The sequence below is a fragment of the Balaenoptera acutorostrata genome, chromosome 21 (genome assembly GCF_949987535.1).
Source record: "Balaenoptera acutorostrata chromosome 21, mBalAcu1.1, whole genome shotgun sequence".
Lineage (NCBI taxonomy): Eukaryota > Metazoa > Chordata > Mammalia > Artiodactyla > Balaenopteridae > Balaenoptera > Balaenoptera acutorostrata.
Window position 1 is genome coordinate 7,851,310 of NC_080084.1, and position 12,405 is coordinate 7,863,714.

Consider the following 12,405-nt stretch of genomic DNA (forward strand, 5'->3'; position numbering starts at 1 on the left):
TACATTTAGGTCTTTAATCCATTTTGATTTTATTTTTGTGTATGGTGCTAGAGAATGTCCTAATTTCATTCTTTTACATGTAGCTGTCCAGTTTTCCCAGCACCACTTATTGAAGAGACTGTCTTTTCTCCATTGTCCACTTTGTCATAGATTAGGTGACTCCAGGTGTGTGGGTTTATCTCTGGACTTTGTATCCTGTTCCATTGAAGATGAGTGATTTTGGAACCATATGAGTGAGTGAACAGGAAAAGTGTTTTCTGAAAGTGTTGAAATTATTGTAACACTTTACAAATAAACGTTCCAGAAGGGATTGAATTTCTTAATCATTGAAAGCCTGTTATTAAAAATTAAAGGGCTTCCCTGGTGGCGCAGTGGTTGAGAATCTGCCTGCTAATGCAGGGGACACGGGTTCGAGCCCTGGTCTGGGAAGATCCCACATGCCACGGAGCAGCTGGGCCCATGAGCCACAATTGCTGAGCCTGCGCGTCTGGAGCCTGTGCCCCGCGACGGGAGGGGCCGCGATAGAGAAAGGTCCGCGCACCGCGATGAAGAGCGGTCCCCGCACCGCGATGAAGAGTGGCCCCCGCTTGCCGCAACTGGAGAAAGCCCTCGCACGAACCGAAGACCCAACACAGCCAAAAATAAATAAATAAATAAATAAATAAATAAATAAGAAAATCCTTTAAAAAAAAAAATTAAAACACATATTTGCTGGTATTATTCAATAAATTCTCTTATGGCCTCCATTGATCAACCCCTCTACATTCTTTAAAGATCTAGCTAATTTTCTGTACATAATCTGCAGAGAGAATGCATGTCATGCTACCTCTCATGGTATAGTTAGAGGGAGTATATCTGCTATACTAACATCTTAATAATTATTATGTTTTCATTTTGAGAAAAATATTCATCCAAGAACTGCTTTGGGGGACTTGTGCATCAGGTCCACTTTAGAAAGAGATAAAAATTCTCCAGCATCTCTGTTCAGTTATTACATTCAGATCTCTAAGGGGAATTTTTTTTCACTCATGTAAATTTTACAGCTAGGACATGTTGCTGCTTCAGTATCAGTATCCTATGTTTGATATTTCTGCCTTATATCTGACATATACCTGTTTTGCTTCTTTCTTCAATTTATTTCTGGTTTTACTTAAAAAAAACTTTAAAAATTTTGGAATGATTTTAGATTTATGAAGAATTTGCAAAGATGCTACCTTGAATTCCCATATATGTTCACTCAGTTTCCCCTAAAGTTAACATCTTATATAATCATGTTGATACATTTATCAAAAATAAGAAATTAATATTGATACCTTACTATTAACAAATTATAGGATTTATTTGCATTTCACCAGTTTTTCCACTAATGTTCTTTTCCTGTTCCAGGATCTAATTCAGGATACTACATTGCTGTTAGTTTTTATGTCTCCCCAGTCTCCTTTGCTCTGTTTTTCTGTTTCATGACCTTGTCATTTTTAAAGAATATTGGTCAGATATTTTGTAGAACGTCCCTCAATTTGGATTTCTCTGATGTTTTATCATGATTAGACTGAGGTTATGAGTTTTAGGGAAGATTACCGTAGAGGTAAAGTGCTCTTCTCATCACATCATAGCAGCAGGTACATGGTATCCACTTGACTTAATAACACCAGTGATGTTAACCTTCCTGTTTCATTTTTGATCATTTACTAGACCTTTTAACGACTTGCCTTATTATTTTTTGATTTGTATCGTCTCCTGGTTGCTTCTTATTTTCACAGATCCGTAAAGGCTTATCTTTTTTGGTGTTGTGGTATTTGTGTCTTCTTGGTTTTTATATGCTTTAACTAAGTTTTCTTTTTAATGATGTTCTCACTCTGGCTTTTCACATGTTCTCTTTTGCAAGATAAAATCTCATCACTTAGGTTCGCTGACCAACTGATATTGCAACTCATTGCCATCCATGTTTTAACTTGAGAATAACTGGGATGGAGTAAAAAAAACTATGCCAAATTTTGTTCAAGGGTCTTCTGTTTAAAAATATGGGAAGCAGGCCATACATTTCAGGAAAATGGTTACACTAAATAATTTTTGTGCCTAATGGATTAAGTTAAGCTTCCCTGATGTAGAGTACCTTATTACCCCAGTGATGCTACCTGAGTAGGCACTACAGCGTGGCACATCGCCTCTCCTTTTAGAAGAGTTTAAAATTCAGTCACATGTAGATTTCTAGTGCTATGCAACTGCTCAGATCGGGCTTGTTTTTGTGGATATAGTAAGAATGGATACTATAATAAATAACTATTACAATTTTTGATATATTATTGCAGATTTTAAATCACACATAGTCTGAGGCATTTTAAGCATTATACGGAGGGATTAGTCAATGTAAAATTGTTGATTCCCTTCTTCTGTTACATTTATCTTCACTCTCAGTTGTTCTGGATTCTCTAGGAACAGGTATCCTATATTATTCCAATAGATGAGAAACCGTATACCGTGCACCTTAAGCAAAGGTAATTTTTTATTCTTTACTTTTAGATTTAAATTGATTTATATGAATTTATTTACTTATAATAAAAATAGAGTATTAAAAATAATGTACTTGTTATTAAAAATTTTAGTTGTCTCAGATGAACAGATGCTCTCCTGTGAATTAATTTTTTGGTCTTAATGCCTCATAGTCTTTTGTGAATAGGGGGGTTAGGAACAGGAAAAATAGGGACTTGTCTCCTGAAGATTAATCTATATGATCTGAAGTTGGCAGAACCAGCAGGACCTATATAATCAGGGCAGGATGTGATAAGAAAGAAGTAAGTCTGTAACTGTATCAGTTAGGGTTTGATCAGGGAGGCAGGCTCACCACCAGGAAAATGAAATAAGGGATTTAATATAGAAATTAGATCATACAGTGTTCTGGAAACTGGTGAATAATTTATGGAAAATAGTACCAGCTACATACCATGTCTAAGAGAATTGTGAACATATTTTAAATAACTTTCTGTAGGGTTTAATTCTCTCTTGGAAACCCAGTTGAGAAAGGCTGGCTTGGAAGCAATTTGTAACTTTCAAGAAGTAGATTTCAGTTAAATTTTGGGTGTAGAACTAGACTACATGGTATTAAGGAGAGGTGAATTGTGAGAAACTGAAAGTATTAAGTGAAAATGACTTTTTCAGAAATGTTCGGCAGAGAAAAAAAGAAAGAAGAATATGAATGCTTTTTAAGGAAGAAAAAACAAAGTATTTTGGCTGAGAGGAAGTTTCTTAAAGAGAGAAGTATAAACAAGTGATTGGTACTGTTGTTAGATGCCAAAGAATGGCATTGAGTAAAAGAAGTGTTAACCTACTCCTTTAGACAGAAGGGAAGAATAGTAAATGACAACTCAAAGAACTTTCCAAGTGCATAAGAGGGAAAGAGAGAACTCATATTGTATTTGAGTATCTTATTGAAACTATAAGCAATAGTAAGAAATAGAGGGACTGGAGCTTGGGAGACGGATAGAGCATGTATATACTCTGTTTTTGGAAATTACCTGTATAATAATTAGGACACCATGACTATAGGAAGTCATAGGAAGCTATTGCAAGAAAGTTATATGGGAAATAATGAGAAGTATAATTATGACCATGTAGGATTTCTTTTTTTTTTTTTTTAAGACATAACTGAGGTGGCAGAAAAAAAGATTAGATAACAGATTGGACATAGTGGTAGCACAGATTTGGTGGGGCAGTGAAAGAGAAGAGCACGTCTGCCTCAGGGGATATCCAGGAGAAATGTCCAGTGACAGTTTGATTGATTGACTGAAGTATAGTTGTCTTACAATATCATATTATTTTCAGGTGTACAATATAGTGATTCTATATTTTTATACATTACAAACCATATAATTACATTATATTGACTGTATTCCCTGTGTTGTACATTGCATCCCTATGACTTACTTATTTTATAACTGGTAGTTCATACCTCTTAATCCCCTTCACTTATATATTAAAGGCCATTTATGACAAACCCACAGCTAACATCATACTCAATGATGAAAAGCTGAAAGCTTTTCCTCTAAGACCAGGAATAAGACAAGGATGCCCCCTCTCACCACTTTTATTCAACACAGTATTGGAAGTCCTAACCATAGCAATTAAAAAGAAATAATATGCGTCCACACTGGAAGGGGAGAACTAAAATGGTCACTATTTACAGATGGCAGGATAACATAGAAAACCCTACAGACTCCACCAAAAAGCTATTGGAACTAATAAATGAATTTAGTAAAGCTTCAGGATACAAAATTAATATACAGAAATCTGTTGCATTTCTATACACTAATAATGAAATATCAGAAAAAGAAATCAAGAAAACAATCCCATTTACAATTGCATCAAAAAGAAAAAAATACCTGGGAACAAATTTAACGAAGGGAGGTGAAAGACCTGTACTCTGAAAGCTGTAAGACATTGATAAAGAAATTGAAGAGAACACAAATAAATGTAAAGATATACCATGCTTATGCGTTGGAAGAATTAATATTGTTAAAATGTCCATACCACTAACCAAGGCAATCTACAGATTCAGTCCAATCCCTATCAAAATACTCATGCATTTTTCACAGAAGTAGAACAAATAATCCTAAAATTTGTATGTAACCACAGAAGACCCCAAATAGCCAGTTATATTTAGTTTAGGTCATGCGAGAGAGGTGTGGGTTTCAGAGCCATCTTTTTTCTATGGGTATAAATGAGGCACCAGAAATGAACAAGATACAGAGGTGGGGGTGAATATTAATGATGAGAAGGAAAAACAACCAGAATTGAAGGCCATGGAAGCATTTAAGTGAAGAAGTAAGGATCCAGATGAAGAGACTTATAAAAGTAGACAAAAAGGTATGAGGGAAACCAGAGGTAAATTGTATGATTGAAGTTGAAGTGTAGATGTTTTAAAGAAGGGAAGTGTGGTCAACAGTGTGTTAGAGTAGTTTTACTTGACTCAAACTGCTTTTTGGATTTAACAACAAGCGGGTCATTAGTAATCTCTACGGCATCTGTTTTAATGGAGGATTCCCAGCAGAAGCTAGACTGGGTGCTCTAGTTACATCACATTGGATTGAGGAGTGAGCACCAGGTGAGAAAGCATAAGTAAAATAGCATAGTAAGGACAGGGAATGATACCAGAGAAGGTTGAACTTAGACTTGTAGTTTCAACACCTGTGTTCTGGGTAGTATGACTTTTACAGAATACTCTTCCACTTCATTATAGTAATATATATTTATGATAGTAAAATTGAGAAAGAATGAGAGAATAGGGAATTCCCTGGTGACACAGTGGTTAAGAAACCGCTTGCCAGTGCAGGGGACATGGGTTCGAGCCCTAGTCTGGGAAGATCCCACATGCTATGGAGCAACTAAGCCCATGCACCACTACTGAGCCTGCGCTCTAGAGCCCGCGAGCCACAGCTGCTGAGCCTGTGTGCCACAACTACTGAAGCCCACACACTTAGAGCCTGTGCTCTGCGACAAGAGAAGCCACGGCAATGAGAAGTTCACACGCCGCAATGAAGAGTAGCCCCTGCTCGCCACAACTAGAGGAAGCCCACGCGCAGCAACGAAGACCCAACGGAGCCAAAAAAAATAAATAAATGAATAAAAATTTAAAAAGAACGAATGAAAGAATAGAAAACTCATAATCCTACACCCATTTCATATCTTTGTAAATTTTAAAATGCTTTTCTCTCATCTCATAGTCTCTTCTTATTTTTTAAAGGAGTATAAGATAGGAAACTTATTTTGAGTAAATGTTTATTGCTTTGAATAAAGATTACGTACAGGTCAAAGGAAGATACTACCTTTGTCAGGGATTGGCAAACTTTTTCTTTAAAGGCCCAGATAGTAAATATTTTAGGCTCTGAGGATGATAATATCTTTGTCAAAATGACTCAACTCTGCTGTTGTAGCGTGAAAGCTGCCATAAACCATATATAAGTGAATGGGTATGGCTGTGTTCAAATAAAATTTTATTTACAAACGCAGAAGGTAGGTCAGATTTGGGTTGAGGGATTTAAGTTTGCTGACTACTGCTTTACATGTTTCGAAAAGAATAACTTAAAATTCTCTCATTCTTTTTTTATATTCAGATTTTTTTTAGCAGATCATTTCATGATTTATTTGTATAATCAAGGATCTGTGAATTCTCATTCTTCAAATATTCAGGTAAGATTTAAATTTTGTATTTCAAAGATTTTTAAAACCCTTTTTACATTGAATACTTTGCTAATACAGAAGACTCTATTCACAGGGGATGTATTTACAGTTTTTTTTAAAATTTATTTTATTTTATTTTTTATTTTATTTTATTTTTGGCTGTGTTGGGTCTTCATTGCTGCACACGGGCTTTCTCTAGTTGCGGTGAGCGGGGGCTACTCTTTGTTGCAGTGCGCAGGCTTCTCATTGCGGTGGCTTCTCTTATTGTGGAGCACGGGCTCTAGGGTGCGCGGGCTTCAGTAGTTGTGGCACGCGGGCTCAGTAGTTGTGGCTCGCGGGCTCTAGAGCGCAGTCTCAGTAGTTGTGGCGCACGGGCTTAGTTGCTCCGCGGCATGTGGGATCTACCCGGACCAGGGCTCGAACCCGTGTCCCCTGCATTGGCAGGCGGATTCGTAACCACTGCGCCACCAGGGAAGGCCACAGGGGATGTATTTAAGTGATCCACTTATGCCTCATTTCACCCATTATTAGGATTTCTTGAAGTCTTGGTAAATTAAAGACAAACTAGATTGACTTACCTTCTACTCTGCCTAGAACATAGGCACAATTTAATTAATTAATTAGTTTATATTTTGTTGAATAAATGAATATACATTAAATAATAATAAAAACAGGTACAAATATTATTGAATCTGAAATCATAGATTGAAATCCTTTCCTTTTATTTTAGTCCCTATCTCATCCATCAATGAATCATATTGACTCCACCTTTCAAATTATGTACTAAGAATCCACCCTCTTCCTCTGTCTCTATCTGCTGATACCACTGTAAACGAGTAAACATCATATCTAGTTTGGATTATTGCTATAACTTCCGGAGTAATCTCCCTGCTTCCACACCTTGCTCACCTCCTCAGTTAGTTCCCCAAATGGCAACCAGATCAATCCTATTAAAACCTGGTCAGATCATGTCACTTCTCTCTTCAGTAGCCTCCATGGGATGATTTATCATTCACAAAGTGAAAACCAAAGTCATTTTAGTATCCTACAGGCTTTACACAGTCTGGTTCTCTTTACTTCTATGACCTCATTTCCAGTTATTCTCTACCTTGCTTATTCTGTTCCAGTCGCGTTGGTTTCCTTGCTATTCTTCAAACATACCAGACATGTTCTCCTTTCAAGAAATCTTCACTTTCTATTTCTTCTGATCCAGATGTTTGCTCTTTCCCAAGATACAATGTTTTTCTCCCTCATTTCCTTCAGGTCTTTGCTCAAAACCATCCTATTAGTCCTTGACTAACCCCTATTTTAAATGGCACTCTTAGCCTTATTACTCTCTTACCTTACCTGTTTTGTTTTTCTCTATAGTGGTTATCAATATATGATGTACCATATATTTTATCTATTTATTTTCTGTTTTTTCAGTGCAATATAATCTTCATTTCGCCAGAGGTTTTGGTCTGTTTTATTCAATGATGCATCCCTAGTGCCTAGAAAAATGCCTGGCACATAGCATATAATAAAAATTTGTTGAATTATTGAAATATGTTACTTCACTTCTATTGGAAAGAACCATTATTTTCCTTTTATTGCTCCTTCTTTCTCCCCATAGTTCTAACATAAAGGCATGTGTTAATAAGAAAACATACATAGATTTATACCAAAATTTATAGCACTATCTTGGAAATTATATAATTTTCCTTTTTTGTCTGTGATAATGTTTTCTATGTCTCTATGTTAATTGTACTGTGGTCAGAGACTGAACTTGGTGTGATTTCAGTCCTTTACAATTTGTTTTTGTGTTTCATGGCCCAGAATATGGTTTCATTTTGGTAAATGTTACATGTTCTTTAAAAAGAAAGTGTATTCAATGGAATATTACTCAGCTATAAAAAAAGAATGAAATAATGCCCTTTTCAGCAACATAGATGGACCTAGAGATTATCATGTTAAGTGAAGTAAGACAGAGAAAGACTAATATCACATGATATCACTTATATGTGGAATCTAAAATAATTATATAAATGAACTTATTTATAAAATGGAAATAGACTCACAGACATAGTAAACAAACTTATGGTTACCAGAAAGGATAGCGGCGGGTGGAGGGGGAGATAAATTAGGAGTTAGGGATTAACATATACACATGACTATGTATAAAATAGATAAATGACAGGGACCTACTGTACAGCACAGTATATTCAGTGTCTTGTGATAACCTATAATGGAAAAGAATCTGAAAAAGGATACACATATAGGTGTATGTATGTATGTATAACTGAATCACTTTGATGTACACCTGAAGCTAACACATTGTAAATTAACTACACTTCAATAAAAAAATGGTTAAAAAAAAGAACTGTGCAAAAAAAAGTATATTATATATAGTTTTTAAGTAGGGTTTTACCTATGTTAGGTTAACATTCTGTTCAAATCTTCTGTAGATTCTGAATGCTAGATTTATCAGTTACTGACAGAAATGTATATGCTTAAAAATCTTTTAGTATGATTATGCATTTATTATTATTATTTTTTTAGAAATTCACGTTCTTTTATTTATTTATTTATTTATTTATGACTGTGTTGGGTCTTCGTTTCTATGCGAGGGCTTTCTCTAGTTGCGGCGAGCGGGGGCCTCTCTTCATCGTGGTGCGTGGGCCTCTCACTATCGCGGCCTCTCTTGTTGCGGAGCACAGGCTCCAGACGCGCAGGCTCAGTAATTGTGGCTCACGGGCCCAGTTGCTCCGTGGCATGTGGGATCTTCCCAGACCAGGGCTCGAACCTGTGTCCCCTGCATTGGCAGGCAGATTCTCAACCACTGCGCCACCAGGGAAGCCCTATGCATTTATTTTTATTATTATTTCAGTTTTGGCTTTTTATAGTTTGACGCTATGTTATTAAATGAATACAAACTTGGAATATTTATATCTTCCTGGTGAATTGAAATGCATGTATCATTATGAAATGTCCCTCTTTATCTCTAGTAATGCTTTATCTCTAGTAATGCTATCTCTAGTAATGCTTTATCTCTAGTAATGCAAGAAGCATTACTAGAATCATCCTTTTGGTTTGTGTTGGTGGGTGTGGTATATCTTTTTCTAGCTCTTCAATCTTTTTGTGCCCTTAAATTTTAGATGTTTCTTTTTAGCAGAATATCAGAATTTAAAGGAAATCCATACTCACAATCTTTGTCTCTTAATTGATGACCTAAATTTATATATTGGAAAATAATTTTACCTAAAATATGGGATAAAAGTTTGGAAGCAGGGTGTAAAATAATAATCCCAAGTATTGATCTGAAAAGAGTAGTTAATATAGTGAAAGTGGCAAATATGGGGAGACTTTTCTTCTGAATGTCACTTTATTCATACTGATATAAACTGTATATAGCCTGTGAAAAATATTCAGAAAGTTCTATTAAGTATAAAAAGTTAAGAAATCATTAGAGGGCTTCCCTGGTGGCGCAGTGGTTGAGAATCTGCCTGCCAATGCAGGGGACACGGGTTCGAGCCCTGGTCTGGGAAGATCCCACATGCCACGGAGCAACTAGGCCCGTGAGCCACAATTGCTGAGCCTGTGCGTCTGGAGCCTGTGCTCCGCAACGAGAGGCCGCGATAGTGAGAGACCCGCGCACGGCGATGAAGAGTGGTCCCCGCTTGCCACAACTAGAGAAAGCCCTCGCACAGAAATGAAGACCCAACACAGCCATAAATAAATAAAATAAAATAAATAATAATAATAATAAAAAAAAAAAAAAAAAAAGAAATCATTAGAAAGTTTTGTCAACTCCTAGGTAACCACTTTATATTTTCCCCCCTAGACTCAATGCTACTACCAAGGATATATTGAAGGATATCTGAATTCTGTTGTCACACTTAGCACCTGCTCTGGACTGAGGTTATGTATTTTTTTGTCGTTGATATGCAAACACCATGGTTATGATATTTGTCTGCAGAGAATTTGTTAGTTTATACTAAGTGTGGAAATGGTAGAGGATTCCCATGTGGAGATTATTCAATGAATAATAATAATCATCATCATCATCATCATCATCATCATCATCATCTCTTCCTCTGAATATGTTTCTTCTCTGATTTCTCTTTACTTTCCCCACTGACCAGAGACATGTCTAACTTCCTCGAAGGTTTAGATTTTCTGGTGTCCTTGCTCTGTATCTTGTTTCTTCTTTAGTGCAGAAATGACAGTTGACCGTGTTTGACTATAGCAAGTTGGAAGGGCTAAGTTTCGGGTTGCTTATTTTTTCAGCAAATAGAGTATTTTTGATACCTACCATGTACCAGCTACTGGCCTGGTGTTTGGAGATGTAAAAATAAATAAACAAAGCATGTTCTTTCACAAAGGGAAATCATCTTCAGAGAGAGGAAGCACTTCTATAAAAACAAATAAGTATTATTATAGTACTCATTTTTCTAGTAATATCACTATCTTAATCTCTCTAAGAACTGTAGGGTTTCCATTCTAGTGCTTGGAGAGTTTTCCATTCTGTCAGGATATTCTTCACCTTCATTTTATAGTGTAGGATCCTTGTTTCTACAAACGAATTTTACTCAGTGCTTTTTACATGGAATTCTGAAATTTGGTTTTTAGAGAGTAGTCACTTGAACTGTTACCTGTATTCAAGGAAGAATACTTATAAAAGTTGTTTACTCTTTAAAATTTAGCTTTTAATTTCTTATTCAGACTAGGTACATAAACAAAATTCATAAATGCCTTCTAATTACTGCTGAATTTTATTTTTATGAATAAAATTACTGATTATGTATCCTTTTTTATGCAAGCAATGTAATCATTGCAGTGCAAAACAGAAAGAAATTTATACAGATTTCTATTTGCTATTGCTTTCATTAAATTACTGACTTGGGGGACAGGGGAATGACTTGATCACAGTAATACTGTATACTTTCATACCAGCAACTGATTACATAATTTGTGCTGCATTTATAACTATAAAGAAAATTAAATGGAAAGTTAGTTTTTTGGATTGGGGAAGACCTTTTTTTATCTCTTCAGAGTCATCTCCAAAACATAAAGAGTTTGGGTCAAAATACTGAGCTCAAAAACATTCTGTATCTTTCTTCTCCCACTCCTCCTCCCCCTCCTTCTCCTCCTTCTCCCCCTCTTTCCTTCCTCCTCCTCCTCCTCCTTTTTTTAGGAATTCTGTCGGAGTTTTATAATGTAGAATTTATTAAAAACACTTGAATTTTTATCCTTAATTTTACAGAGGAATATTGCAGTTTGAAAATGTTTCTTATGGAATTGAGCCTATGGAATCTGCAGTTGAATTTAAGCATCTTCTTTATAAATTAGGAAACGAAAACAATGAATTTGCAGTTCTTACTGAAAATAACCAAGACACAGAACAAAACCCAATGGACTATAATATTTTTATAAGTGAAAAAGTGAGTTATGTATGCTTTATTACTCTTTCAAGGCACTTATTGCTTTTATTTATTTATTGATTGATTTAATTTCTTTTTTTAACATCTTTATTGGAGTATAATTGCTTTACAATGGTGTGTTAGTTTCTGCTTTAAAACAAAGTGGATCAGCAATACATATACATATATCCCCATATATATCTCCTCCCTCTTGCGTCTCCCTCCCACACTCCATATCCCACCCCTCTAGTTGGTTACAAAGCACCGAGCTGATCTCCCTGTGCTATGTGGCTGCTTCCCACTAGCTATCTGTTTTACATTTGGTAGTGTATATATGTCCATGCCACTCTCTCACTTCGTCCCAGCTTACCCTTTCCCCTCCCCATGTCCTCAAGTCCATTCTCTATGTCTGCGTCTTTATTCCTGTCCTGCCCTTAGGTTCTTCAGAACCTTTTTTTTTTTTTTTAGATTCCATGTATATGTGTTAGCATACGGTATTTGTTTTTCTCTTTCTGACTTACTTCACTCTATATGACAGACTCTAAGTCCATCCACCTCACTACAAATAACTCAAATTCATTTCTTTTTATGGCTGAGTAATATTCCATTGTATATATGTGCCACATCTTCTTTAACCAGTCATCTGTTGATGGACAGTTAGGTTGCCTCCATGTCCTGGCTATTGTAAATAGAGCTGCAATGAACATTGTCGTACATGACTCTTTTTGAATCATAGTTTTCTCAGGTTATATGCCCAGTAGTGGGATTGCTGGGTTGTATGGTAGTTTTTTTTTTAGTTTTTTAAGGAACCTCCATACTGTTCTCCATAGCG

General features: G+C 36.0%; 1 protein-coding gene across 1 annotated transcript in view; it reads left to right on the top strand.

The window, feature by feature from the left end:
* Nucleotides 1-12,405, top strand: part of ADAM32 (ADAM metallopeptidase domain 32) — a gene marked incomplete at its 5' end in the record, with an annotated part of 153,579 nt that overhangs the window by 10,310 nt on the left and 130,864 nt on the right. Inside the window, 4 exons of the mRNA XM_007178426.2 lie at nt 2,434-2,495; nt 6,108-6,183; nt 9,995-10,071; nt 11,417-11,594. Coding sequence (XP_007178488.2) covers nt 2,434-2,495; nt 6,108-6,183; nt 9,995-10,071; nt 11,417-11,594 — 393 coding nt within the window. The remainder of the gene's footprint in view (nt 1-2,433; nt 2,496-6,107; nt 6,184-9,994; nt 10,072-11,416; nt 11,595-12,405) is intronic.